This window comes from Rutidosis leptorrhynchoides, chromosome 1, assembly GCF_046630445.1.
Source record: "Rutidosis leptorrhynchoides isolate AG116_Rl617_1_P2 chromosome 1, CSIRO_AGI_Rlap_v1, whole genome shotgun sequence".
Classification (NCBI taxonomy): Eukaryota; Viridiplantae; Streptophyta; class Magnoliopsida; order Asterales; family Asteraceae; genus Rutidosis; species Rutidosis leptorrhynchoides.
The window spans coordinates 630,146,852-630,173,668 of record NC_092333.1 but is presented as its reverse complement, the minus strand read 5'-3'; the positions used below and the strand labels follow the sequence as shown (position 1 = coordinate 630,173,668).

Below are 26,817 nucleotides of genomic sequence, written 5' to 3'. Positions count from 1 at the left end.
GTTTTTACGAAATGAAGACTGCCTATGAACTAAACCATGGTCTAATGCTACATGCTTTGATCACTAAATGTAATAATGACACACTTCCGAGTGAAATAGTATCAGTAATCAGAGAAAGATTGGACGGAGTAAGAAAAGAATCCAGATGCGAAGATAATAAGTTACAATTTGGTAAAGGAAAATCAAAATCCGCAGCGAAAAGAAGGGCACGACACCTAGAAAGATGTCACAAATGCGGAAAATGGTCACATGGAGGTAAATGTTCAAATAATCAAACCTATTCAAACACCGAATTTGTTACTTTATGCAGAGACGGACCGTTCATATGTTTAGAAGAAAAAACACTGAATGCTCGAGGTTACGCCTATGTAGCTATGGAAAACCAATTAAACCGACTATCTTATGAATGTGATAGATCATATCACTAAGAATACTATCTCATAGGTAAGTCTGTACAGTTTTTATTTTTTTTTATTTTTATTTTTAACCTTTTGATAATAAACGTTAATTTGTTCGCTATAAAGTATTAAATTGGTATTGAATAAAATTAGGTTTAGCGACCGAAATTATTGATATCATACAAAAATTTATTACATCACTGCGAAATTTAACATTTATTCTTAAGGTATAAATATCTTTAATCAATCAACCCAAAATATTTCAAAAATTCGTCATGAGTTAAATTAGGTCATGGAACCGAAATTACTTTACCGAAAAGAGGGGCGCATATTTTTGATAATATTTGATTGATTAAAGTGGGATAAAAGACCAAAAAGATTTTTAATTTTATTTTTACCATGTATTTAAAATAAATATATAAATCTTAAATTAATATTGTGAACTCTGTAAAATTAATATATTTAAAATTGTAAATATTTGAAAAATTAATCTTTTTAATATAAGTTTGTATGTTTAAAAACAAAAATATAATTTAAGTTTGGTGTGAATTTAAAAGCAAAAATTTACTTTATTTCGCTAAGTTAAAAATATGATTTTTAAAATTCGTCGTGAGTTGAAGACTAGGTCGTTGAACCGAAATTGCTTTACCCGAGGGAGGGACGAGAACTTTTATTATCATTATTTTTAATCTTATTGAATTAAAGTATGCCAAAAACATTTAAAAAACCCAAAAATCTTAGCTTTTAAAACAATCGCTACAAAAAGACAAATTTTAAAATTTTGTCGAAGGACGGACTAGGACATCGATCCGAAACGACATCGTCCTAAAACAAAGGAAAACAAAATTTTAAATTTATTTTATATTTGTTTTATAAGTAAGGATTATTATTTAAAAAAAAAAAAGTGGCCGCGACTCGCGGAGTTTGCAATGGCCAAATGCCGCGACTCACGGAGGATGTAAAATTCAGAAGAAAAAAATAAAACGCATCAGAACAGATCAGTTGCACACACTCAACACAAACATACTGCAAAAAACATCCCAAAAACACACACGAAAATCGAATTTTTCACCAAAAATCATCACATTTTTTACTAAAATCATGTTAAGAAGGATGCTATCAAGGAATTACTCAAGAAAAATGGTAAATTTCTACACCTAAACACCATTTAATCCGAAAATTAGTGTTCTTGAGCAATTTTATACCCAATTCGATTTTGATGCTTTTTAGTGTAATTATGCTTAAATTGTTTATGTATTATGCTTGTATAACCTAGATTGATGCTATTTAACATGATTAGAAGCCTTAAACTTCAAATTTTGAGTAATCTAGGGTTTGTGTTCTTGAGCAATTTGTGGCTTTTTGATATAAACAGGTTATGGCCGATTTTTGTCATGAATTATTGCTAAATTAAGTAGTGTAACATGTTTAGGTAGTTAAATGATCCAAACCTTGAGCCTAAACATGATTTTGAGAATTAAAGTGGACTTTTTCAAGTCTAAAATTCATGAACTTGATTTTTGAGAGATAATGCCATTTGAAACTTGTTTAATTGCTAGTAATGATTATTTTGACATGTTATTTGAGTTGAATGCTTATGAACTTGGCGAACATTTTCGTATATGCTTATTTGAAAAAGTGTAGATTTGATAAAAATATGAAAATGAGCATAAGTTTGATATAAATTGATCATGTCATTGTAATTATTTTGATTGATGATTTTGCTAACACTAATGCATATTTGGATGCACAAAAATTGTGTTTGATGTGTTTTGCAGACTGAAAGGGGTGAATCTTTATCCCAAGCTCGCAATGCTCCTGCTGAGAATTCGGAACAACAGGAGGTGGATAACTACTACAAACAAGATATACCTCATCCAGTTATGACATTTTCTGATATGCACTTGGAAGATTTGTACCCGAACTTGAGATTTGACAGACGTTGGATAGATTATCCAAAATACCAAAGGGGTTTGTATACTCTTCATTCTAAAGCTGTTGAAGTACCTAGGGTAATAGAATGGGAACTGTTAGAAGCTGTAGAATTGACTGGGCCAATTAGAGAATTACTTACACAGAGGTATGGTAATTCTACTTTTAACGATTGGGTACGATTATTCAGCATGCGTAGACCTGTATATAAAGTATGGTGTGAAGAATTATTGTGTAGTATAGAAATAAATGATCGGGTAGTTAGTTTAACCGATCGATCTTTTATTAGATTTTTATTAGGAGGTTCGATGCGCCACATGTCTTTACTAGACATGGCTCAGGCTTTACGTATATATACGCCTGAGGAGTTAGCATCTGCCGATTGTAGAGGGTTGATACTAAATGGTAGAAAGATAGACGAAAATTTTGATACGCATGGTGTATGGAGTCAAATGACTAGCCATCACTGATTTAAAGGGGGAAATTACTCTTATTTGGATATAGATAGAGCAGAGTTAAGAGTAATTCATAGGTTTTTAGCCAATTCGATTACACAACGAGGTAAGAACAAGGAAAAGGTAAATGAACAGGATTTGTTTTACCACATGTGTATTCGAGACCCACAAAGCGCTGTAAGTATACCTTATTGTGTGGGTTATTATTTATCAGCTATGGTTCGGGGGATGAGACCGCATAGCATAATATGAGGTGGTATATTTATTACTTTGATTGCTGAATATCTCGGTGTGGATATAAGTCGGGGGGGATTATTAGTCGAAGAACCAGAACCCCGCGATACAATAGGTTTAAATGTATACCATGGTGCGAAGGTTTTGAAGAGGCGAAATAACACCGCAGTACGATATAATGGTAGACATCCATAGGTTGAGAGAAACCAACAGCCAGGTAATGTGGGAGGGAGAAATGAAATGACAGAAATGCAAAGGTTTATAGCTTCACAAGAGTACGAAAATGCTAGACATCAAGCATTTGAAGATTGGCAAGTTCATCAAAACCAAATCACAGCTTATTGCCAACAAATAGGTAGAAACTATATTCCTACTCCATCGCCCGTATTTCCTCCCTGGTCTATAGAGATCCAACCACCGTATCCTACGTATAACCCAGCCGAAGCATTTTATAACACATATGGTTATGCATGGAACCCCTACTGGTATCAGTATCATCCCTAGTCTACTTAGTTTTATTTATTTTATTATTTGTAATGTTGATACATTTAATACTTATGTTAATATTGTAATAGTTTTTATAATTTTCTAATTTTTTTATTAGATTTTAATAATTTTTGAATGTGGGGTAATATACCAAACTTCAAAAATATGTATATATGTTTGCAGTTTATCTTATGTACACAACAGGGTAAAACAACGCATTTTCAAAGACTGGCATTAAGTTCAGCAAAAGCAACTAATTTTGACGCCAAGATGCAAAATATATGTGAAATAACAACAAGACGGAATGAACAAATGATGTGTACCATTTATCATTCAACACAAACAACAATATGTTTGGAAACTTTGGTAAAATTTAATCATTTCTACGCTAATCACCCTCAATAATTTAAATTGTTACTGATTTCTTGCAAATGAGGGCATTGCAAGATCTTAAGTGTGGGAAGGGGATAAATTCTTTCGGATTTTAAAATTTTTACTTTATACACTTGGTTACCATTAGAAATACTAGTAAAGTAGTAGTTGTATTAGAATCTAGTGCTCTCTGATAATAAAGAACAACCCTAGTCTTATATACAGACTACCCAATTCTAGTAAAAATTTTCAAAATTTTCAATTAAATGAACTCAAAATCATGTTTATACATATTTATGAACGATAAAACTAGGTTTTAACACCGAAATTATTGTTACCTCGGAAAGGACATAAATTGAGAAACAAACCAAAATGTTAAAATTCATTTAAAATGGAATAGAGGACAATAAAAAGGAAAATAAAAGCCAAGTGTGGGAAAATTTACCAAGATATTTTAAACATATGTCACATATTTCTGTAACAAATAACTGAAAATACTTTTGCTTTGGACTAAACTAAACTGTTTTACCCGATGAAAGAAAAGAAGAGATGGATCTACACGATGAATCAATTCCATCATTAAAAGGAAGTAAAGTCTTCCGAAAAAGAAACGCGCTTCTTGATTTAGGTCAGGAAGTTGTCGTCCAGACCAGCTGTAGGTTGACGAAAAATCTAGAAAAGTCATCACTAAAATCAGCAGAAAATCCACGGACCTCAGCATAAAACAGGGTCGCCAAGTGGTCAGATTTATCCTAACCATGAGAAGGATTTATCTCGTAAAATGGGGGGGCACCGTGCAAATTAGCTGGATAAGACTAATGAATCAGATCCCCAGAAAGGATAATCTCCTTAAAGATCAAAAATCAGTTTTTAAGAGTGATATTACTCAATCCTTGAGATTGACCTTAAAGATTGAGAATTCAAACTCATGGAATTCAATGATATCTAAACTCGAGCTTGAACGAGAAAATATTTTGATCAAATTATAAACCGATTTATTTTCTGAAAACCCATTTTCAATGCGTTCATTACCTTTAAACGTAAAATCCTAGGAATTCACCTGGAATTCATTAGGTCATCTGAACCAAATCAGGTGTCAACCGTAAGAACGGTGGTTGCATAGCATGGTCGAAGACAGGACCTTGTGCCCGACCGAAAAATCATAAGGGTGAGCTTTACTATTGCTCCTACAAAGGATAGTAATTGCGTTCGACATGTTATATACCATAATTAAAAGCATGTCAGGGGACATTGCCTTAACAGTTGCTTGTTCAACGCTTTCCTTTACAACCGGACGGTAGTTTACCGAAAGGTAATATACGGGACAAGTGAACTGGACGTGTTGCTTTCCTAATACAAGGTTAGCAAGTGGGTAACACAAAACCACAAGTGTTGAGCTAAAATTTTCAAATCTGAAACCCACCAAACCCACAAAAATATTTTGCAAACACCGGTGAAGGGTTATTCCGGAAAACTTATCTAGGGTAAAATCTAGATTAAAATTTTCAAAAGATCAAATGTTTTCATAAAGATCCAATTTCCTTAATGGATCTAAATTTTATAGTCATGTGGGACTGTAAACCATATCGTTACTACCATTGTTTATACCGCCGTATAGAAATCACTGATGTACAAAGTGTGAAGAATAAAGAAGTGATTCTAGTATTTCAAGACGATATTGCTTGAGGACAAGCAACGCTCAAGTGTGGGAATATTTGATAATGCTAAAAATGAACATATATTTCATAGCATTATTCCTCAAGAAAGACAAGCTTTTAGTTGCAATTATTCTATTTAAAAGTGATATTCGTTTAAATAATAAAAGGTGAAGACAAAAGACAGATTCGACGAATTGAAGACGCAAAGGTCCAAAAAGCTCAAAAGTACAAAATACAATCAAAGTGGTTCCAATTATTGATAAGAAACGTCTCGAAATTACAAGAGTACAAGATTCAAAACGCAAAGTACAAGATATTAAATTGTACGCAAGGACGTTCGAAAATCCGGAACCGGGACATGAGTAAACTCTCAACGCTCGACGCAACAGACTAAAAATTACGAGTTAACTATGTATATAAATATAATATAATATATAATTAATTATATTAATTATATATATATTATATTTATATAATAAATCGTCGGCAAACAAAGAGCCAAAGCTGGGTAAGCTGTAAAAACAAACTCCGCGACTCGCGGAGTTTGAAGAAGGAAAGGGTCGCGAGTCGCGGAGCCCCAAAAACCGAAAATTCCTATAAAAGGCAACGCAGTTCGACGAAAAAAATATCAATAATCTATCAATCTCTCTATATCTATACGTAATATTTATATTTATAATTTATATTTTAATTTTAATTTTAATTCTAATAATAAGGGTATGTTAGCGAATGTTGTAAGGGTGTAAGTCGAAATTCTGTCCGTGTAACGCTACGCTATTTTTAATCATTGTAAGTTATGTTCAACCTTTTTAATTTAATGTCTCGTAGCTAAGTTATTATTATGCTTATTTAATCCAAAGTAATCATGATGTTGGGCTAAAAATATTAAAATTGGGTAATTGGGCTTTGTACCATAATTGGGGTTTGGACAACAGAACGACACTTGTGAAAATTAGACTATGGGCTATTAATGGGCTTTATATTTGTTTAACTAAATGATAATTTGTTAATTTTAATATAAAGATTTACAATTGGACGTCCCTATAAATAACCATATACACTCAATCGGACACGATGGGCGGGGTATTTATATGTACGAATAATCGTTCATTTAACCGGACACGGGAATGGATTAATAGCCACTAGAATTATTAAAACAGGGGTGAAATTATGTACAAGGACACTTGGCATAATTGTTAATAAAATATTAAAACCTTGGGTTACACTCAGTCGACATCCTGGTGTAATTATTAAACAAAGTATTAAAATCTTGTTACAGTTTAAGTCCCCAATTAGTTGGAATATTTGACTTCGGGTATAAGGATAATTTGACGAGGACACTCGCACTTTATATTTATGACTGATGGACTGTTATGGACAAAAACCAGACGGACATATTAAATAATCCAGGACAAAGGACAATTAACCCATGGGCATAAAACTAAAATCAACACGTCAAACATCATGATTACGGAAGTTTAAATAAGCATAATTCTTTTATTTCATATTTAATTTCCTGTATTTTATATTTAATTGCACTTCTAATTATCGCACTTTTATTTATTGTTATTGTATTTAATTGCACTTTTAATTATCGTACTTTTTAATTATCGCAAGTTTATTTTATCGCACTTTTATTTATCACAATTTCATTATCGTTATTTACTTTACATTAAGTCTTGTATTTATTTTTAATTTTGGTTTTAACTGCGACTAAAGTTTTAAAATCGACAAACCGGTCATTAAACGGTAAAAAAACCCCTTTATAATAATAATATTACTTATATATATATTTATATTTTTATAAAATAAAACTAATATAGCGTTAAGCTTTGTGAAAAAGATTCCCTGTGGAACGAACCGGACTTACTAAAAACTACACTACTGTACGATTAGGTACACTGCCTATAAGTGTTGTAGCAAGGTTTAAGTATATTCATTCAATAAATAAATAAATATCTTGTGTAAAATTGTATCGTATTTAATAGTATTTCCTTATAAAATTTAATAGTATTTTATATACACCTCGCAGAACATCAGTTGGCCTTGGATTCACGAACCTATATTATTCATATATATATATTAAAAAATATTCTTGAAATCGAATAAATCTATATATTTTTATTAGTGATGCAATTGTTATATTTAATAATTTACGAGTTTTATTATTTATTTATATCTTTTTATTTTGTACATAATAATATTAATATAGTTAAGCTAAGTATTTTAAATATATCTTTATATATATAGTCTTCAATTTTTTTTTTTATAAATATTATCTTAACCAAGTCTTTTAAACTTCTATTTTTATAAATATAATTATTTTCATATAGATATTACGGATAATAATAACGATTGTTTTTAAGGATTATAAAAGGATAATTTTGTAAAAGTAACATTAATGATAATAACTTTTTAATAATAATACTAATGATTGAAAATTCATATTAATGTTAATATTCATAATAATATTATTAATACTTATTTTAGTAGTAAAACGATAATGATTGTAATTTGAATGATGATAATATTAATTATAAGTAAATTAATAATACTAATGTTTATGAATGATGCTAATACTAATATTAATGAAGTAAAATAATAAATTCTATTATTTCATTATAATAATATTAATCATAATAATAATAATGATAACAATACTTAATTGGTAATATTATTAATGATAAACACATTATTAATACTTAATAATAATAATATTATCAATAATGATATTACTAACTAATACTTAATTATAATAATAATAATTATAGTCTTAATAATAATAATAATAATAATTATAATAATAATAATTATAATAATAATAATAATAATAATAATAATAATAATAATAACACTTATACTAATAATGATAATAACATTAATAATACTTGTAATAATAATAATAATAATAATAATAATAATAATAATAATAATAACAATAATAATAATAATAATAATAATAATAATTATGATAGTTATTATACTTATAAATATGATAATAATAAAAATGACAATTATAATACTAATAATAACAATAATAACAATAATAATTATAATAATAATGTTAATAACAATAATACTTATCATATCAACATTAATAATAATAACAATTAGTATTAACAATAATAACAATAATAATAATAATAATAATAATAATAATAATAATAATAATAATAATAATAATAATAATAATAATAATAATAATAATAATAATAAAAATAATAATAATAATAATAATAATAATAATAATAATAATAATAATAAAAATTTAAAAAAGAAGAAACTACCTTTAAACTAGTTTTTTTTTTTTTAAAAAACTTGCCATCTCCCGGGCTCGAACCCTCAACCACTCGCTCAATCGAAACACTCAAGACCATCCAATCCGTCTCAGTTTTTCTGAATAATATTCATTCTTAATTTATCTAACCCATAATAAACGTGCTCCTACATTCATCTCCAATTTCAAATTCGACCAGAACAAATTACCATCAAAACAGTCAATTTTCTGAACAACTTAGATTCCTTAACTAAAACAGAAACGACTTTTAATAGTCAATTGGATTAATTAAAACAGAAGGGATGAAATTTGAGCAATAACAGACTCGTCATGAACTGGATGAACCATAAATCGAATTTCAAATTCTAGACTGTTTTAGATGAAAGTTATAACATGAATTAGATAAATAAACGTTCCTAGAAACTTTTTGAATTGTCAATTTAACTTAAAACATTAAATTGATTACGAATTTTTCTATGAACATAACGTTTGACTTTTTGAAATACAAGTTTGACTCGAAAATTTGAGTTCGATACTAAAAAATTGAGGTTTGAAACTTTACAGAAAGTTTAAGTGGAAGATTTCCAACAACTTTGCATTTATGGATTTTGAAATGGGATTTGATTTCGATGTTTTGAATAAATTATGAAGTACAGAGCATAACGAACTGGGTTTTTTTTTTTTAAATTGTTTTTTCAGTTTAATTTTGTAAGGAACGAATTATATAGCGATTAATATATGATGTAGTAGGTGTTATTGAGTCAATGCTGTCTGATAGCAATGGTGATCGATATAAACCATTCAATCAAGCCGACAAGAACAAAAAAATAAAAGTAAAGATGATAAAAAGTTTGATATCGATTTATAACAGTATTTGGTTATATCTGAGATGAGATTCGATTTTTAAATGTAGGAAACAAAATCCAGAATAGTGAGATTGTGTTAGGAAAAATGGTTATATCACAGAACACATTTAAAAAAAATAATAATAAATATAGATATATTAATAATAATGCTATTAATAATAATAATAATAATAAATGATAATAATACTGATAATATTAATAATACTTACTTTAGTAATCATAATGATAATAATAAAATATTTAAAATTTTAATATTAGTGTTAGTTTAATAATAATAATAATAATATTTTTTAAGAATAAATATAATAATAATATGATAATATTGATAATAACGATAATGATAACAATAATCATAATAATACCAATAATAATATAACAAATTACATGTAACAAATTTTATACTATAATCTTTAATGATACTAATAATAATAATTTATGTAATAATAATACAAGTATAATTAAACTTGTAATTACATTTAATACTTTAATATTACAGTTTATTAATTATGTAATATTTATTAGTTATAGAATATATAATAATTTTTATTGAATATTTATTATTTATAAATTTTAGTTTAATGTACATATCATAATAGTTATAGAAACCATATATATAGATTTATTTTAATAACAACTTAAGTATTTTGTATCATACCTTACATATTTGATTCTAATGATTCAATATCATTTTATTATTTTCAATACTTACATTCATTTTTATATATATTTATTTATTTACAACAATTGTTCGTGAATCGTCGGGATAGTCAAAGATTAACTAATTTCATATAAACAGTTCAAAAATTTGGAGACTCAACATTACACACTCTGCTTATCGTGTCGAAATCATTTAAAGATTAAGTTTAAATTTGATCGGAAATTTTCGGGTCGTCACAGAAAAAATATCAAGAGAAAAAACTTGTTCGAGATTGAGATATCGAAGTTAAGAATCGAGAAAAACTTTTAATTAAATTATGCAACTGGAGAGTCCTTCACTTCCCTGTTAATTCTATGTCACATTCCTCACAAAGAAACTGACCACGATGCGCCGATACTTTGCAAACATCAAATTTACTTGAAATCTTATTATGAAACAAAATTATTTTTGGCACAAAAAAAAAAAAAAATGATAACAGACCATTTACAAAACGACATGAATATGTGATATTGAAAATTGTAGAAAGATCACATGAATGGACCTAAGATAAACTTGAATTAAACACGGAGGAAAATTTTAGGGGCATAAGAGCAAACACGAAGTAAACTTGGAGGGGCCTAATTGCAAACACGGAGGACCAAAGATAAACATGGAAGAAACTTTGAGGGGCCTAAGAGCAAACATTGAGTGAACACAGAGGGGCCTAACAGAAAACACGAAGGGACCTAAGTGCAAATCTTATTAAAGTTTCCACCGTGTTTATCTTTGGTCCCTTCGTGTTCGCAATTAGCCCCCTCCGCGCTTACTTCGTGTTTGCTCTTATGCCCCTATAATTTTCCTCCGTGTTTAATCCACGTTTATCTTAGGTCCATTCATGTGATCTTTCTACAATTTACAATATCACATATTCGTAGCTTCAACCCCCAAAAAAAAAAAAATTTGCAGTTCTATCGTATCTTAAAAAGTGATGTCAAAACTTACTCCCTCAATTTCATTTTAATCTATTAAGATCAAATCGTAACTTTATTTCATGTAATAATCAAGGTACTAATCAAAGCCATCCACGATAAGAAAATTTTCTTAAGCGTCCACACCGAATTCCATCACTTCTTACAACCGACTCCCCCATTTCCCGTACTTTCAAAGTAACAGTGACCAACACTAATTGCGCCCTTTGAAAAGTGGTGTTTGTTTATAAGACGACTCCTGTAGAGACAACTAATTATGTCACTAGTTCCAACAATCACATCTTATGACTATTGTAATAGTTTAGTAACTAATCAAGTGTATTCTAAAGTGTATTCTGGTTACTAGTTAGGATGAGTGGTAACCAGTTGGCTTGAGTGTGAAGAGTAGTGGGCGAATGTTTGAGGATTGATTGATTACTCTCCAGTTAGGAAACCGTGCAGACCTCATGCTTTAGAAATCACGAGGGTAGCTTATCAATCAATCTATCAGGGTTCGACTCGATAGTGAAAAAGTACTACTGAAGGAGTGTCAGTGTGTTTTCTAGAATTGTACTAGTATCCTAAAGGAGTGTCAGTGTGTTTTCTAGAATGAAGAGTGGTATTATTTATAGGCAAATACTAGAGTTTGTACAATCATGGCTTACACAGTGTTTGCAGCCTGATAGCGTCTTTCGTACACTGTTGTCCGGTTATAATCTTTTGATGGTTTTAATACTCTTGGTAGAAACTTCATTTCGAATGGTATGTATGATATGGATACCGTATATCGGATATAAATGGATTTCTTCTGGTGAGCTACATATTCCGGATAGAGACCCGGTACTCCGGTAGGCATATCATTAGTAACCACATAATATTGTCACTTACAACAACGATCAAGAAATACACTCGTTGATCTACATCCACATTCCTTTCCATTCACCATGGAATCAAGTTGGTTTATATAAGTATATATACACCTTGCGCCTCCTATCTTAACTTGAAATTGAAATCCTCTTGACCTTAGGTAAATTCCAGTTAAAGTAAATTAATTGATCACATCATAATCACCAACACATAATATTATCAAGAGTACAACAAAAATTTATCAAGATTAACAAATTTATCAAGTTAGTTTATACAAGTAGACACTCACACGGCTATGACCACTACTACATGACATATGGACTATAGAGAAAGTACATAATTTAAACTATTGACTATGGAGAAAGTACATAATTTAAACTGACTATGGACATTTTTAGAGATTGGGAACTCGATCCATTTGGTTATAGCACCCTTAGAGTGCTTGTCCAAGTCCAAAACAATCCTGAACTCTTCAATTGAAGAGCTCCTATGTTGAGCCATAATACGGTTGACCCACTTAAATACTTGATATGCTTATTCCTTGCAACTAAGCCAAGTTCTGGTTGCGCTCCTATCCTGAACGTTGTTTTGTTATCTTTTTTTTTTTTTAAAGGCCTTGTTTTGTTATCTTCAAATTCTAATCGGGAGGTTGTTCGGCACCACATGTACCTCCATCGTCTAGCAACAAGGCAGGTGTTGCATCCTTAATCGGCAATTTGGACAAAATTGTTACTACTATGTCATCCGGCATTCGACTGACCATATCATTCGGATTGTAATCATGTTGATCCGCCTTAGAGTAATGTGTACAAAAAAAATAAACACAAGAAAAACTGGTTAGCACATTCTCCTCTTTTAGCCATGTCTCTGCACTTGTTCAACGTTTCTTTGTCTCCTTCAGAAAGAACCTGAAAGAAAATTCAAGCATAATGGTCGATATCATAAGATCAAGCCAATAATACATAATCATATCAGAATTTACACACACAAAGGCAAGAGTTCAAACAAAAACTCTAGTACTATTAGAAGAATAAATGATCTAATCTGGACCAATCATTCAAATAAGCAATTAAAATCTAGATGCGTATGCATCTAGGTTTCATAATTGCATCCGATTTTGTTATAAATCGCATGTGTTCTGAATTTAATGCTAACCTGCATTCCGCCTATCTCCAAACTGGCTTTAGTTGCAGATTTAGGAGCCATTCCACGAGGGTAAGTGAGAACATCTGCCGGCACAAGTAGGTTGACGAAGAATTCCGGGATCTATACAAAAAAGAAAACAGGAATATTAGAATTAATTCATACTTAATTGCTTTCCTATTTTTGTCCTTCAGTGCAACAGGTAGTATTTGTAATTCAGCCATTAATTAAAAAAAAAATATATTTTTAGATTTATATGGTAAAAAGACAAAATTTAAATACACAGCTGGCTGTTATAAATTTCATCCCAGAAATGCTATAAATTGTTATAAATTTACTAATTACAGTTTTTAATTTTTATTATTATTATTATTATTATTATTATTTTTTTTTTTTTTTGAAAGAAAAGGCAAGCTGGTATTCATATTTTACCTTCTCCCACTGAAGCTGTTGGCCACAGTTCAAGCGTTGTTCCATGATCGGAATTCCAGTTATGAACTGTTCAGATAAGATGATTTCGAAGATAATTAAACATTATGAAAAAGAAACAAACACCACTGGAAAAAAAAAAAAAATCAAAAGAAAAATTCGTTTGAGATTAAGAGATCGAATTTAAGAATTGAGAAAAAATTACAATTAGATTGTGCAATTGGAGAGTTCTTCGCTTCCCAGTTAATTCTATGTCACATTCCTCACAAACAAACTAATCACGATGCGCCAATGTTGTGCAAACATCAGATCTTCTTGAAATTTTATTACGAAAGAAAATCATTTTTGGCAATAAAAGCTTGATAACAGACCATTTACAAAGTTACACTGAAGAATAGTTTAAGAAACAACCAGCCTATTAACTTCACATATTATTTGAGAAAAAAGAACCTAATTACTAAAGATTTTAGAGAAATAAACAATTTTAGAGAGAGAAAAGATGACAGTAGCGAAGTGTCAAAATGTGAGCTGCTCTCCAATGACTCTATCTCCGGCTTTATATAGACAAAAATCTTCTAAAAGATTTGCACTTAGGTCCCTTCGTGTTTGCTATTAGGCCCCTCCGTGTTCACTCCGCATTTGCTCTTAGGCCCCTCAAAGTTTCCTCCGTGCTAGCTATTAGGCCCCTCCGCGTTTACTCCGTGTTCACTCCGTGTTTGCTCTTAGGCCCCTCAAAGTTTCCTCCGTGTTTAATCCGCGTTTATCTCACGTCCATCCGTGTTTATCTTTCTAGAATTTACAATATCATTGTATCGAAAACAAAATCTGTTACTCCGTATTAATTATAATTTTGATATGTTATTGATCAAGCCGGGACAGTAAACTTTATAAAGTTGTAACACCTCCTCGTCATGGAGATCTAGTAGAAGAACCTAGCAACCAGTTAAGTTGACTTATTTTGAACAGATTTTTGTCTTATTTCCTCTAAAAAGTTCATTATCAATTTTTATATATGTTTCATTATTTCAGGACACATTGGAATATATCAGAAAACAGGATTAAGAAATGAGCTGTGTTCATCTTAAGCTATAGAAACCGCATTGTTTTTTATTCTCTGAAATACTAGTAAGTCAATAAAGGAAACAAAAAATTCAGTACTTTCTAATGCTATAAAACTTCAATATATAGACCTAACTTGTGGCTATCAAAATCATAATAATTAATAATTCTATATAAAAAAGATAAACGGTTCATTATTAATATAAAAGATCCAGAATACTTACAATGATCAATATGTCTAGATTTGGAGGGCGAGATGTTCTATCGTTCTTTGTCTATTGCAACCGTTAAAAAAGCTACGCCAAATGCTGGCAGTTGGCGAAAAAGGCATCCCTGAGATCAACTTTTCTGCCTCCTTCAGATGACCATGTTTTGCCATTAAGTCCACCGCAAGAAGATAGTGTTCCATTTGTGGCTCGATCCCGTATTTTTCTTTCATATTTTCAAACAATTCCATCCCTTCTTTTACTAACCCAACATGTCGACAGGCTGAAAGAGCCGCTACAAAAGCAACCTTATCTGGTTTAATACCAACCGTTTCCATCTGTCTAAACATTTCTAATGACTCTTGTCCATGTCCATGTAGACCAAATGCCGAAACAATCGCTGTCCACGAAATGACATTCTTATACCTCATTTCATCAAACATCGCAACTGAACTCCTTAAACTCCCGCACTTCCCATACATATCTATCATTACATTGAAAACCATAATGTCACAAAGCTTGAAATCCAGTTTTATCATTAGGCCATGAAGCGAACTGCCCAAACCAAGGTTACATAGTTTCGTACAAATGCTAACGAGGCTAACATATGTGTAGTTATCAGGAAGAATGCAGTCCATTTGCATGTGATAGAAAAGTTCAAAAGCTTCTTTGTAGTCTCCATTACGTGAACAAGCTGCAATCAGAATGTTCCATGATACAATATCGGGATCAGCTACGTCACAAAACAGTTCCTGAGTTTCATGGTATTGACCACTTCTATTATACATCCCAGCAATTATATTTGATTGAACAACAGAATGGCCCATTTCAGCATCATCATACAAACTCAATGCTTCATCTGTTAAACCGTTTTTGGCATAAGTGGTCATGAGTGCACTACTTACGTACTCATTTAAATGGTAACCCATTTTTACTACCAAAGAATGAACCTCCTTCAATTCGAATGTTGAAAGTGACTTTATAACACTAGAGAACGAAAACTCGTTTGGAGTAATACCCGACTGTATCATTTCCCGAAGTAGCAAAACAGATGTTGAACAGCATCTCTTGGTATATCCAACAAGTAAAGCATTCCAAGATATCACATTCTTTTCAAGTGTTTCGTCAAAGCAGCGCCGAGCATAATCTAATCTATCATGTTTAGCATATAAACTAACCAATGAACTTCCTACAAGGACGTTATTTTCAAGTTTATTTTTGAGTATCTTAGCATGGATAAATTCTCCAAAAGCTAGGTCATTTAACCTCGTGCATGCACTAATAGCATTTAAAAATGTCGTCTGGTTTGGTTGAAAACCGTCTATACACATATTGCAGAAGAACTCTATTGCTTTTACAGGTTCATCCCCTTTCGCTAACACTCCAATAATCGTATTCCATGATACCAAATCTCTGTTGGGTACCACTTTAAACATCTTCACCGCTACAAACGTGCTTGCACACTTTCCATATACGTTAACAAGAGAGTTAGCAACTGCAACTTTACATAGCAATCCAAACTTAATAACTATCCCATGTAGTTGTTCAGCAGATTCTAGATCTTCCGCCGATTGAAAACCAGATAAAGCACCAACAAATGATGATTCAGACAATGTCAAATGGGTCCTCCTGAGCTGACAAAAAGTCATCATACATTCATCTACATATCCTTCATGTCCAAAAAAAGATATCATTGCATTCCATGTCACTACATTCTTATATGGCATTTCATCGAACACCGAAAATGCTTCATTAACACAACCAAGCCTCCCAAACAAGCCCATTAATGCAGTTCCAACAAACGCATCAGCAAAAAACAGCCCATTTTTTAAAGCCACGGCTTGCAAACAAAACCCTTGATCAACATCTAACGAATCACACGATAAAAGACTACCAAACGTGAACTGGGTCGGAACGAATCCAAGACACATCATCTCAGAAAGCAACCTCCATGCTTCGTCTACATTTTCATGTCGACAATAAGCACCAATCATGGTATTGTAGGAGACAACGTTTCTTTGAGACATTTCATCAAACACCTTGCGGGCAACAGATATGTAACCCAATGATGTGTACACAGAGAGAAGGTTATTCTGGTAAAACTCAACTTGTGGCAAGGTTGGTCCCATTGTAGTAATGAGTCCATGGACTGACTTAATTGATTTAAATGATCTAACCTTTAAAGACTTTCGAAGCAGCTTAAATAGAGGCGAAGCCAGGACTACCGGTAAAGTTTTCACTAAATAACAGAAGTTATTAATGATTGGCTAACAATATATAAACAAGTATGTGTTGCTAAGGTGAGTTTATGAGGATCGACAATAGTTTATTACATTAGCTATTAGTAATATGAATTTAATTTTGTGAATGTAAGCTAAATAAAAACACAAGAGGGACAACTTTCAATTTACAAAAGTATCAAATTAAATCAATTTCATCACAAGTTATTTATGCGGTTTCGATTAATCTTATACATTGTCATCATTAATCATGATCATGATACTAACAAATTATTAGTTAATAAATAGTATTATATGAAATATACATTTAAAAAAAATAGAAAAGAAAACTTACGAATTGTTTAGTTCTTGGCAGAGAATTACAAATTGTTTGTTTAGTTCTTCAGTAAAAATGACCGACTAAGATCAAATAGTAGTTTGCAAGGCTTGTAAAATAAAAGTCGGGATGTAATGGAGAATTGGGCTAAGGGAGGCTCACACCACCCCGGATTGATAGCCCAAATAACATGTCAAACATATTAAATGAATCGATAGCTCAAACAACATGTCAACATATTGGATTGATAGCCCTTGTTGCCGCCCCTGAATTGTAGGGTAAGTAAGTGTTTGAGCTACTACTGTTAGAATTTTTTGGCTAGACGGGATTTATCCCAACTGTCTTTAACATAACAGGATGGTCAACCAAGATTTTCGTAAAACTAGTATATCCTCAGGTGGTACATGTGGAATGGTGTAAAAAGTGAGGGTTCCGCATGTGGGAAATACGGGATGGGTTAGGTGTATGAGGTTTTGCAAAATGTGTCATGAATTGACATGGTTTGCATTTTGACCATATTTTTTTTTTACCATCCCGCATTTCCCACATGCGCAACCATCCCTTTTTACACCATTCCACATTTCCCACTTGCGCATATATTAATTTTACACAAATATTTGTTGACCATCCTGTTACGATAAAGACAGGTGGGATAAATCTCGTCTAACCAAAAAATTTCTACTGTTACACTGTCTGTACCGTATCGGGTGCATAGGCAATGTTGTATCATTTATTTCTGGTAGCTCGTGGAATCTGACTTACAATATTAGGCAGTAGCAAGTTGAGGTGAAAATATGTGCACAAATCACTTGCGCTACATTCTCCAAATTTTTTTTAATGGGAAAGGAAAGAAAATAGACGGATTAAAAAATAATAGTGATTTTCAATATAATTATCAGCTGCACTCTCCTTGAGTGCTTTTCAATATAATTATCAGCCTTTGAAAAAGAAAAAAGAAGAAAAGAACCAAACACTCATGTTCTAATCCACACTAAACTGATCAGGTTATATCAGGTTCAACATTCAAATTCACCGATCATTTCAAGCATCGTTGACTGCGTACGTATTAATTTAGGGTTTAGCTTACTTACTCTGTAAAATAGCTGCTTATACACCACTCCCCTCATAACCACCGCCTCTCTTCTAGATCTATCAGATCCCGTTGAAACCAGAGCTCTTCAGCAATTAATTTCATCTGGGTCAGTTTCACAATTCATAAATTTTTCATCTTTTTTGTTTAATTTGTATAATTGAACGAATTTGTGTCATATATATGTGTGATTTGTTGGGGTTTTGGTTATGCACGCAATGTGTTTGTTTAAATGCCTGAATGAGATATGGCCGAAGATGATGTAATCCCTATGTCGAAGCCAAATGGCTTTTCGCCTACAAAGTCGAGTGATAGTCGTGTTACATCGTTTTTGATTTTCAACTTTCTGGATTCTTGGTCTCGTGATGATTGTCGGAGAGTTTTCGAGAATTATGGGGCTCTCAAAGACGTGTACTTCGCTCGGAAGAGATTGTCGAGCGGCCAACGCTTCGGGTACGTCCGATTCGATGGCATTTCCGACATCGATTCCTTCACGAAAGTTTTAAACAACATACATGTCAACGGGAGGTGGATTCGTGCCTATAAAGCCTTAGAGAGAAATGTAACCAAACGAGTACTGAATAAAGGTCGTGTTTCTAACCTGAATGTCGATGTTTGTGGTCGTGCTCCCAATCTAAATGTCGATGATTATGATGAATTTCCACATGCTCCTTGGAGTCGTGCTTCGTCAAACCCGTCAAATCCAATTAGTCGGGAAGGTAAATCCTTCGCAGATTCTGTTGTTGGGTCTAACCAACAACCCAATGTGTCTCAGCATAATAATTCAAATCGTATCGAGATAAAAGTCGGAGGTAAATGGATCAATTTTGATCTTCCGGAATCGGTGAGCAATCATAATCTTGTTTTTAGTTTTAACAAGGATCGGATTTCGTGGTCTCTAATCGAAGTAAATAAGTTCCGATTCGAAGATGCTGATAGTGGGATTCATTCGAAGCAGGCCAAGGGTTATAATTTGGGTGATAATAAATCGTCAGATATGGATTCAGTTTCGTCACGTGAGCTTAATGTAACGGCGGAGGGGGATGTGCATTGTGAAGAAGTTAAGATGGGATTTCAGGGTGATAATCTTACCGTGAATATCGATATTGTCGTTGATGAAGAGGTTGAAGAGGGAGAGATCACGACGGTTGATTTTGGTGATAACGTAGTTCCGCCACAGTCTGACGACCCTCTAGACTCGACATCCACACCGGATTTCAAATTAGGCGGCGACTCACTGCCCAAAAATTTACAGTCGCCGATGTCTTCTGATGCAATTTTCAACGTTGATGGTGCTGTGTTCGAGGAAATCAAGGGCACGCGTGTGCCTGTTTATCCGATTCCCCATTCGTGCAGTTCCCAAAATCAACATCAAACTGGGCCAGTTCCTCATGTTGGGCAAGTTCCTCATGTTGGGCCAGACTCTCCATGTGAATTTGCTATGGACAATCAGGCCCTAAACAGGCTGGACCTGGGCTTAGATGAACGTGAAGTGGGTGACCCTAGCCCAATAGAAAATGTTCATGCCGACTTGCAGGACGTACCCCTCTGTCCTGCTTTTACCGCGGTAGCTCGGTTTCGTGTTAAAAGGAAAAAAGCTCCTCCTTTGATCAAAAGTCATTTTATTAAACATGTGTGGGGTACGAATAATTTGAAGCGTAACCGACGTCGAGATAATTTTCGGTGGCACGATAAATATTTTATCGAGAATGTGATGAATAACTCGGAAGAGGATATTGGTTGTTGCTCGTGTTGCTCTTCTTGCGCTTCATCGGACTCGGAAACATAGTATTTTAGTTGTCGTGTCGTGTCCTCGTGATTGTGTGTCTTCTTTAGTTTCGTGCCTTTGTATGTGCGAGCGTCCTTTTTTGCGGTTGTGTGTTGTTTCGTGTAATTGTCTAGCTCCTTGCTAGTCTTTTTTTGTGTCTAGCTCAATGCTAGTCTTTTTTCGTGTACTGTTTTATTCTTAATAATAAAATCTGCTTGCCTTTCAAAAATAAAATAAAAATAATAGTGATTCTCGAGTTTTTTTTAAGCGGAAAGAATAGGAGAGTAGAGGATTAGAAAGGATAGTACATTAATATTTTGTTAACAACACTCTTCGCCCATATTTAGACAGATTGGGAAGGATAGTAAAACACTCACATCTCCTTTCTTTTTCATTCCTTTCTGCTGAAAAAAAAAACTCGAGAATACAATTACAATCTCTCAAGTAACTTACCATCACGTGTCCCTAGTTTTCATGAACAACGCAATTTGTGTAGCGCAAACATAAAATATCAAATGACCATAAGGCGAAATATGGGAGGTGATACTCACACACCAGTTTTTGATCCATAGTCCATACACACTTTTTACCATAAAACTTGCAATAATAACCTTCAATTTATCTTGGGACTTGAACCTTTATTATTGTAGGCAAGGACATAATAGTCAATTAGGTGTATATGGATCAATATTGAGTGTGTGAGTATTATCCCCGCGAAATATAGCTGCTGCTGGATTAGTAATGAGATTTGGAAACATCGAGGACTTGACTTATATTTGTGTAAGCTAATCTTGAAGCAGCTGCTCAAAAGATGGTTCCAGTTTGTGTATGGCATCATGCTCCCATTCAGTGTTACTTGGGTCAATAAGAACATGCTTTGTGAAGTTCACCAAAAATAAAGGTGAATGAGTTAATTTGTTTAAGAAGATTGATTGTAACTTCAGAAATAATATATTTGACAAATTATACAAACACAAAAGACATGTATAAAAGAATGTCACACGCAATGTGACCAAAAAAAAAAAGGCATGGTCAAGGATTTCACTCAATCCTTTTCATCTACAAACTAAATTGTATCATCAGTAAACTCTTTTAAGAGCCGGACTAGGCCGAATCAAACTACTATAACAAGTAGCAAAATTGTGAAGATCATTTTTATGAGCTACATGACCAGTTCATTACTTCCAATAACAAACCTTTTTGGTCAAGCCTCTAACGTTGTTGTATTATTTGAGATGTGAACACGTTTCACATGTAACGTCGTCACCTCTAGTATCCTAATACACTAATCGTGAACAGCTTCTGGCTGTTGTATTTCACTAACATTTTGCAACGCCTGATGCTGCGGAGCGTACAAGTAAGCGATGACAGAAGCTCCAATGACAACGGACAGCCCTATACAACTCCATAACCACTTCTTCTGCCCCCTTTTCTTATCTCTCTGCCTTCGCGCCACCTCTGCATACATTCCCAAAAAAAAGAAACTTTATCAATACCAAAAAAGTAATAATTTTAGGGATATTATATTATGTACACGTTAAAGGGGGTGTCTGGGTTTACGTTTTTATAGAGACCATGTTTTATGTGACAATCAGCTAATCAGATTCAATGAAGCTACTTTTCAAACTGATACCCGAGAAATAATTATTTCACTCTAAAAAGTATCTAATCAGAATCCAGACACTCCCAAATAGAATATCAGATTATCTATTTCAAAAGACAACCCCAAAACACTCCCAGATTTGTTTACAGATAAAAAGAATATAAAACTATATCAAAAGCACTGAGACTTAGCCAACCAGATTTGACCCACTGTTGTAAAAAGGGTGATGATTCGTACACCACCAATTTTAAGCCATACACCACTAGTTGTGCTTTATATTATTATACCGCATAACTGTCTAATGTACATTTAGTGGTGTATGGCTACAAATTGTGGTGTACGGATCACCTCTTGTAAAAAACCCCGATTAATCCCCAATTACTCCTTTTTAAGAATAGACCGATCCGATTTTTCAAAATCCATATATTTAATCTGTCAGCGTTGGTTAATGGGTCAAAATCGGATTTGTTGGTCAAAGTCGGTCAAAGTCATAATAGTTCAACATTTTAACATGAATTTAAACTAGAATTTATAGTTTTTGAACAAATGAACGATTATGTTTATGTTTTTAGACAACTATGTTAAAGTTTGTGTTTATTGTTTACTTCTATATTTACACATATCATTTAGAAATGTATAAAAAGTCCAATCCGATTAATCCCCACTTACTCCCAAATAGCGAGTTTTGCAACCTTGATTTGACCCGTACAAAAGAATTTCACCCTATTTGACAGTACTAAAAGAGACCAAACCCGCCCATTTTTCTCTAGGTAAAGGATAAGGAAATAAAGATTAAAGGGATTGTAGTTGTACCCATTGTTTCAAGATTCTTTTGGGACATTTCACGGATCATTGCTTCATTATACTGCAACCTGTCTTTCAGCCGGGAGATCTCTTTGTCTTTAGCTCCTATGATGACCTCAGCAGCCACCTCAGCATCTGCCCTCGCTTTAGCCTTCTCCATGGCTTCAGTCACATATCTAACATATATAACTTCCTGAGAGAACTGCGTTACTTCATTAATGTCAAACCTCATAGGACTGCTATCGCACGAAGCTACACGAGACGTTTGACCAGTGTGAGGAAGTAAAAGCTTGCTGACACTTTGCCAATGAGCACACATTGTCGCAAGATCATCTTCTGCAATCTTGCGTTTTCCAGATTCGTCAATTAAAGCAAGCCTTATGGTATGCAGTTCTGATTCTAGATTTCGACTACAAGATAGCATAGAACCATCTGAGGAGAAATCTGTGCAAAAAATACCAGATTAAGCAGGTATACTAAAGAATTGTATAGACATTAAACGTGTCAATATGGGCGGGTCAGACAGAATGAATAACATGTAATAGGGCATTTTTAGACAAATACAAATATGGCAGGGCACGTTAGGTCTGCCCAACTAGTGTTCTTTTTCTGTCAATTTTGATAAATATTGTGATATATAATAATTACAAAATAATACTTTAACACTAATAACTATCTGTACTACATCTTTGAATATAAATGATTCAAATGGCTGCACATTAACTATGGGCTACTTGTTAATAAGTTTAACTAGTTTCTGTTGTAACAAAATACTTTGATTCAGCTACTTCAGATAAAAGATACTGCAAATTGACCAATTCATTGATGGATGGTTTAAATACGCCACCTCTAAAGTAAGTCTGTCTATCTATGTGAAACTAGTTGAAGATTTTGGAGCATAATATTGGCCTAGCTTTAACGACTTGGCACCAATTAATTATTGTCCTCAAAATATATTTGTTCTTTCTAGTAAACATACACTAAACCTAAATAAGAGCATAATATTGGCCTAGCTTTAACGACTTGGCACCAATTAATTATTGTCCTCAAAATATATTTGTTCTTTCTAGTAAACATACACTAAACCTAAATATTAAAATTAACATGAAAATTGATAATGCTAGCAATGTTTTCGATTAAAGACCTTCACAACGTTAAAAATACAGAGCTAAGAAGAAAAATGATGAAGCAACAACGAAAAACAGAGGTTAATTTCAACCAACATCCATGAAACAATCACCCCTTAATACAAGACAACCAAAGGTCTCCTAGTAAAACTATATTAGGTCAACAAACTAGCCTCTGAATTGACGAAAAACCATTAAACGCAACTACACGAGTACTCAACTAAGCGTTAAAAGCCAAACTAGCTCCTAGTTCTCCGATACATCAATTATCAATTATATCTTTAAATTTAATCATCCTATACTTCAAGTTTCATTTACAGAAATCCAAATTTCATACTTCAAAGAGTATGCGTAATAATATTCTTATGGGGCTGTTTGGGATCGTTTAAATAAGTGCTTATCTGCTGATTTTGACAGCAGATAAGCAGATCCAAACACCTTTATGACAACTGCTTATATGTGTATTTACTACCGAAAAAGCACTAGAAATTAAGTAGGTTTAAGCATATAAGTGCTTATAATAAGCAATTACAAACACCACCTAATGATCAACCTCTAACCAGGTAAATCGCAGCTCAAAATCAACAAAATGATTATCGAAATAATTTCTACCGACTAAATAGGTAAATCCTACCACTACAAAGAAAAATTCAAGGCATAAACTGTTTCAGGGCGAAATGATCAGTTATAAGACATAAGCATAGAAATCAATGAACTTTTAAAAAAATAATAAAAAAAAATCAATTCCGTACCTTCAATGGCATCATAAAATTCCCCAACTTGATTAGACACAACACTCATATCCTCAAACCCTAACAACCTTCCAGAATCATTCAATTCACTCAAACTCGCAATACTCATGGAATCACAACTCGGATCCCCAAATGTATCACCATCATCATCATCCACCTCTCCACTATCAACAAAGCAATTTTCAGTTTCACCCCCTGCAACAACCAAACAATTTCCACTTTCACCCCCTCCAACATCACCACCTAATTCAACTTCAAACCCATCGATTCTCCGATTAACCGACCTTCCGCTACCACCACCACCACCACGTCCTTTTCGATTGAACACATACGGCGATGGCGAAACTGAACCAGATGATGAATTATAATCCAAAATTGGAGTAGGTTCAGGTGTTGTATATAACGCAGGTGATATGTATATATGATTTAACCTCTTATTCTCTTTCAATTTCATTTCATCTTCTTCTTGTTGTAGTTGTTCTTCGTGATTTGAAACATAACTAGGGGTTTTCAAAGTCGACGAATTTGAATTCTTGATGGAATTACGATGTTCTAGTAAGTTTTCTAACGCAATTGTGGTGAAAGTAGGCATGATTTAGTGAAATTATGACCAGTTGTTGTTGTGAGGGTTGAAGATGAAACCCTAATTTTTGGGAGAGTATGTGTTCATAATTGTTGAGGTAGATTCTAGTTCTAGGGCAAGAAATAGTAGTTAAAAATGTTGGCAGTGCATCGGAACATGTGACGATACTCCAACAAGATGAGAGTTACATAAATAGTCCTTATTCTTGTTGAATATTTACTCGTAACACGGTCAACCAGTACAGGGCTGTTGTTGAGTGGAGGTGGGGTTGTTAAATAACCGAGCTGTGTGTTGATTGACGTGTTGTGTAATGTGTTAAAATATAATTGAAAGTTGGGTCAAATAGTAGTTAAATATTAAAAATAATAATAATAATAATAATTTGGACCAATAATAATATTTACACGCCAACATTGTTCCGGTGCTAAACTGCTAGGAATACACACGTCTATTTTTTTAAGGATACGGACCCAGAACTAACTAAATTTTTTTTTTACCACTTAACCAATAGTGCAGTGGTTAGTATGGCAACATTAGAGGAATGATCTGGTAAGAAAAACTTAATTACCATGTATACAAATAATATTTGTTGAAATTTATCTGAATGGATTCGAATTTAAATTGTGTTTTTATTAATATAACTTTTAACATATACCGAGTATTATGTAATACAAATAAAAAAAAGTTAATGTCAAAGTTGTAAAAAAAAGTCAAAGCTAATTAGTAATTTTGGAACTCAACTCAAGGAATATAAATTTCATGTTTAGTGACGATACGTGATATACTATTGATGTATTTGATAATTTTAATATGTACAGATATTTTGCACTTAAAATAGTCTTGACTCTCACGTAGAATTAGAATTAGAATGCAAATAATAAAATTCAATCTGATTATCACAATTTATATAAAAATAAAAATCTTATACATAGAGCGCGAGACAATAAAGTTCTTAGGGAGTGGTAGTATTAAATATGGATGGTCAGCATATCCATTTTGACGTGTTTTACCAACTAATTGAGGTTGATTAAAATGAGACCTTGATGCTAATATAACATTATACAATTAAAATATGAAATGTATTTTGTGTTATATATACTTAACCTTTTTTTGAATGTTGACCCTTTAGTAATTAGAAACTTTATGGTCAAAAGATGGCCACAATTTATATGAATTTTTTTATTTGCGTAAGACGAGAGAGGTATTCAAGAAAGAAAATATGTGTCGTGTTGTCTTGACACATATGTTGTTTATGGTTGCTTGGGTTTTTAGGTGTTATACGTAACAGTTGACTGTTGACTAAATCATATATATGGATTTATACAATTTCATTCGATGCTTATTGTAGCTTAAGGTAGTTTAACTTTATTATTTTCATAAGCTTACGTTAGTGTCATTGTTTGGTATCAGTTTTTCAAGATCTTATAAAAAAAAAATAAACTATTTGAATTGCTTATGAAAAATTGGTTAGGAACTTATAAAAATGAAATTACATCAATACCCTTTATAAATTATCATATTATTATTTATTATAATTATTTACCCTT

At 32.6% G+C, this 26,817-nt stretch overlaps 2 protein-coding genes and 1 long non-coding RNA gene across 3 annotated transcripts; all 3 read right to left on the bottom strand.

Moving 5' to 3' along the window:
• Nucleotides 1–12,366: 12,366 nt before the first annotated feature.
• Nucleotides 12,367–13,418, bottom strand: LOC139885638 (uncharacterized). The gene is made up of 2 exons (XR_011772027.1): nt 13,306–13,418; nt 12,367–13,058 (listed from the first exon to the last, which is right to left on the bottom strand). It is a non-coding gene; the product is annotated as an uncharacterized lncRNA (long non-coding RNA).
• A 1,519-nt stretch (nt 13,419–14,937) lies between these two features.
• On the bottom strand, nt 14,938–17,330 carry LOC139885637 (pentatricopeptide repeat-containing protein At3g58590). The gene has a single exon (XM_071869387.1). It carries the CDS (start codon nt 17,114–17,116, stop codon nt 15,020–15,022), a length of 2,097 nt encoding a protein of 698 aa, XP_071725488.1. The 5' UTR covers nt 17,117–17,330; the 3' UTR covers nt 14,938–15,019.
• Nucleotides 17,331–21,297: 3,967 nt separating this feature from the next.
• On the bottom strand, nt 21,298–25,409 carry LOC139885636 (uncharacterized). Its single transcript, XM_071869386.1, has 3 exons — nt 24,688–25,409; nt 22,818–23,252; nt 21,298–21,859 (listed from the first exon to the last, which is right to left on the bottom strand). Exons 1-3 carry the CDS (start codon nt 25,277–25,279, stop codon nt 21,687–21,689), a joined length of 1,200 nt encoding a protein of 399 aa, XP_071725487.1. The 5' UTR covers nt 25,280–25,409; the 3' UTR covers nt 21,298–21,686.
• Between the last annotated feature and the right edge of the window lie 1,408 nt (nt 25,410–26,817).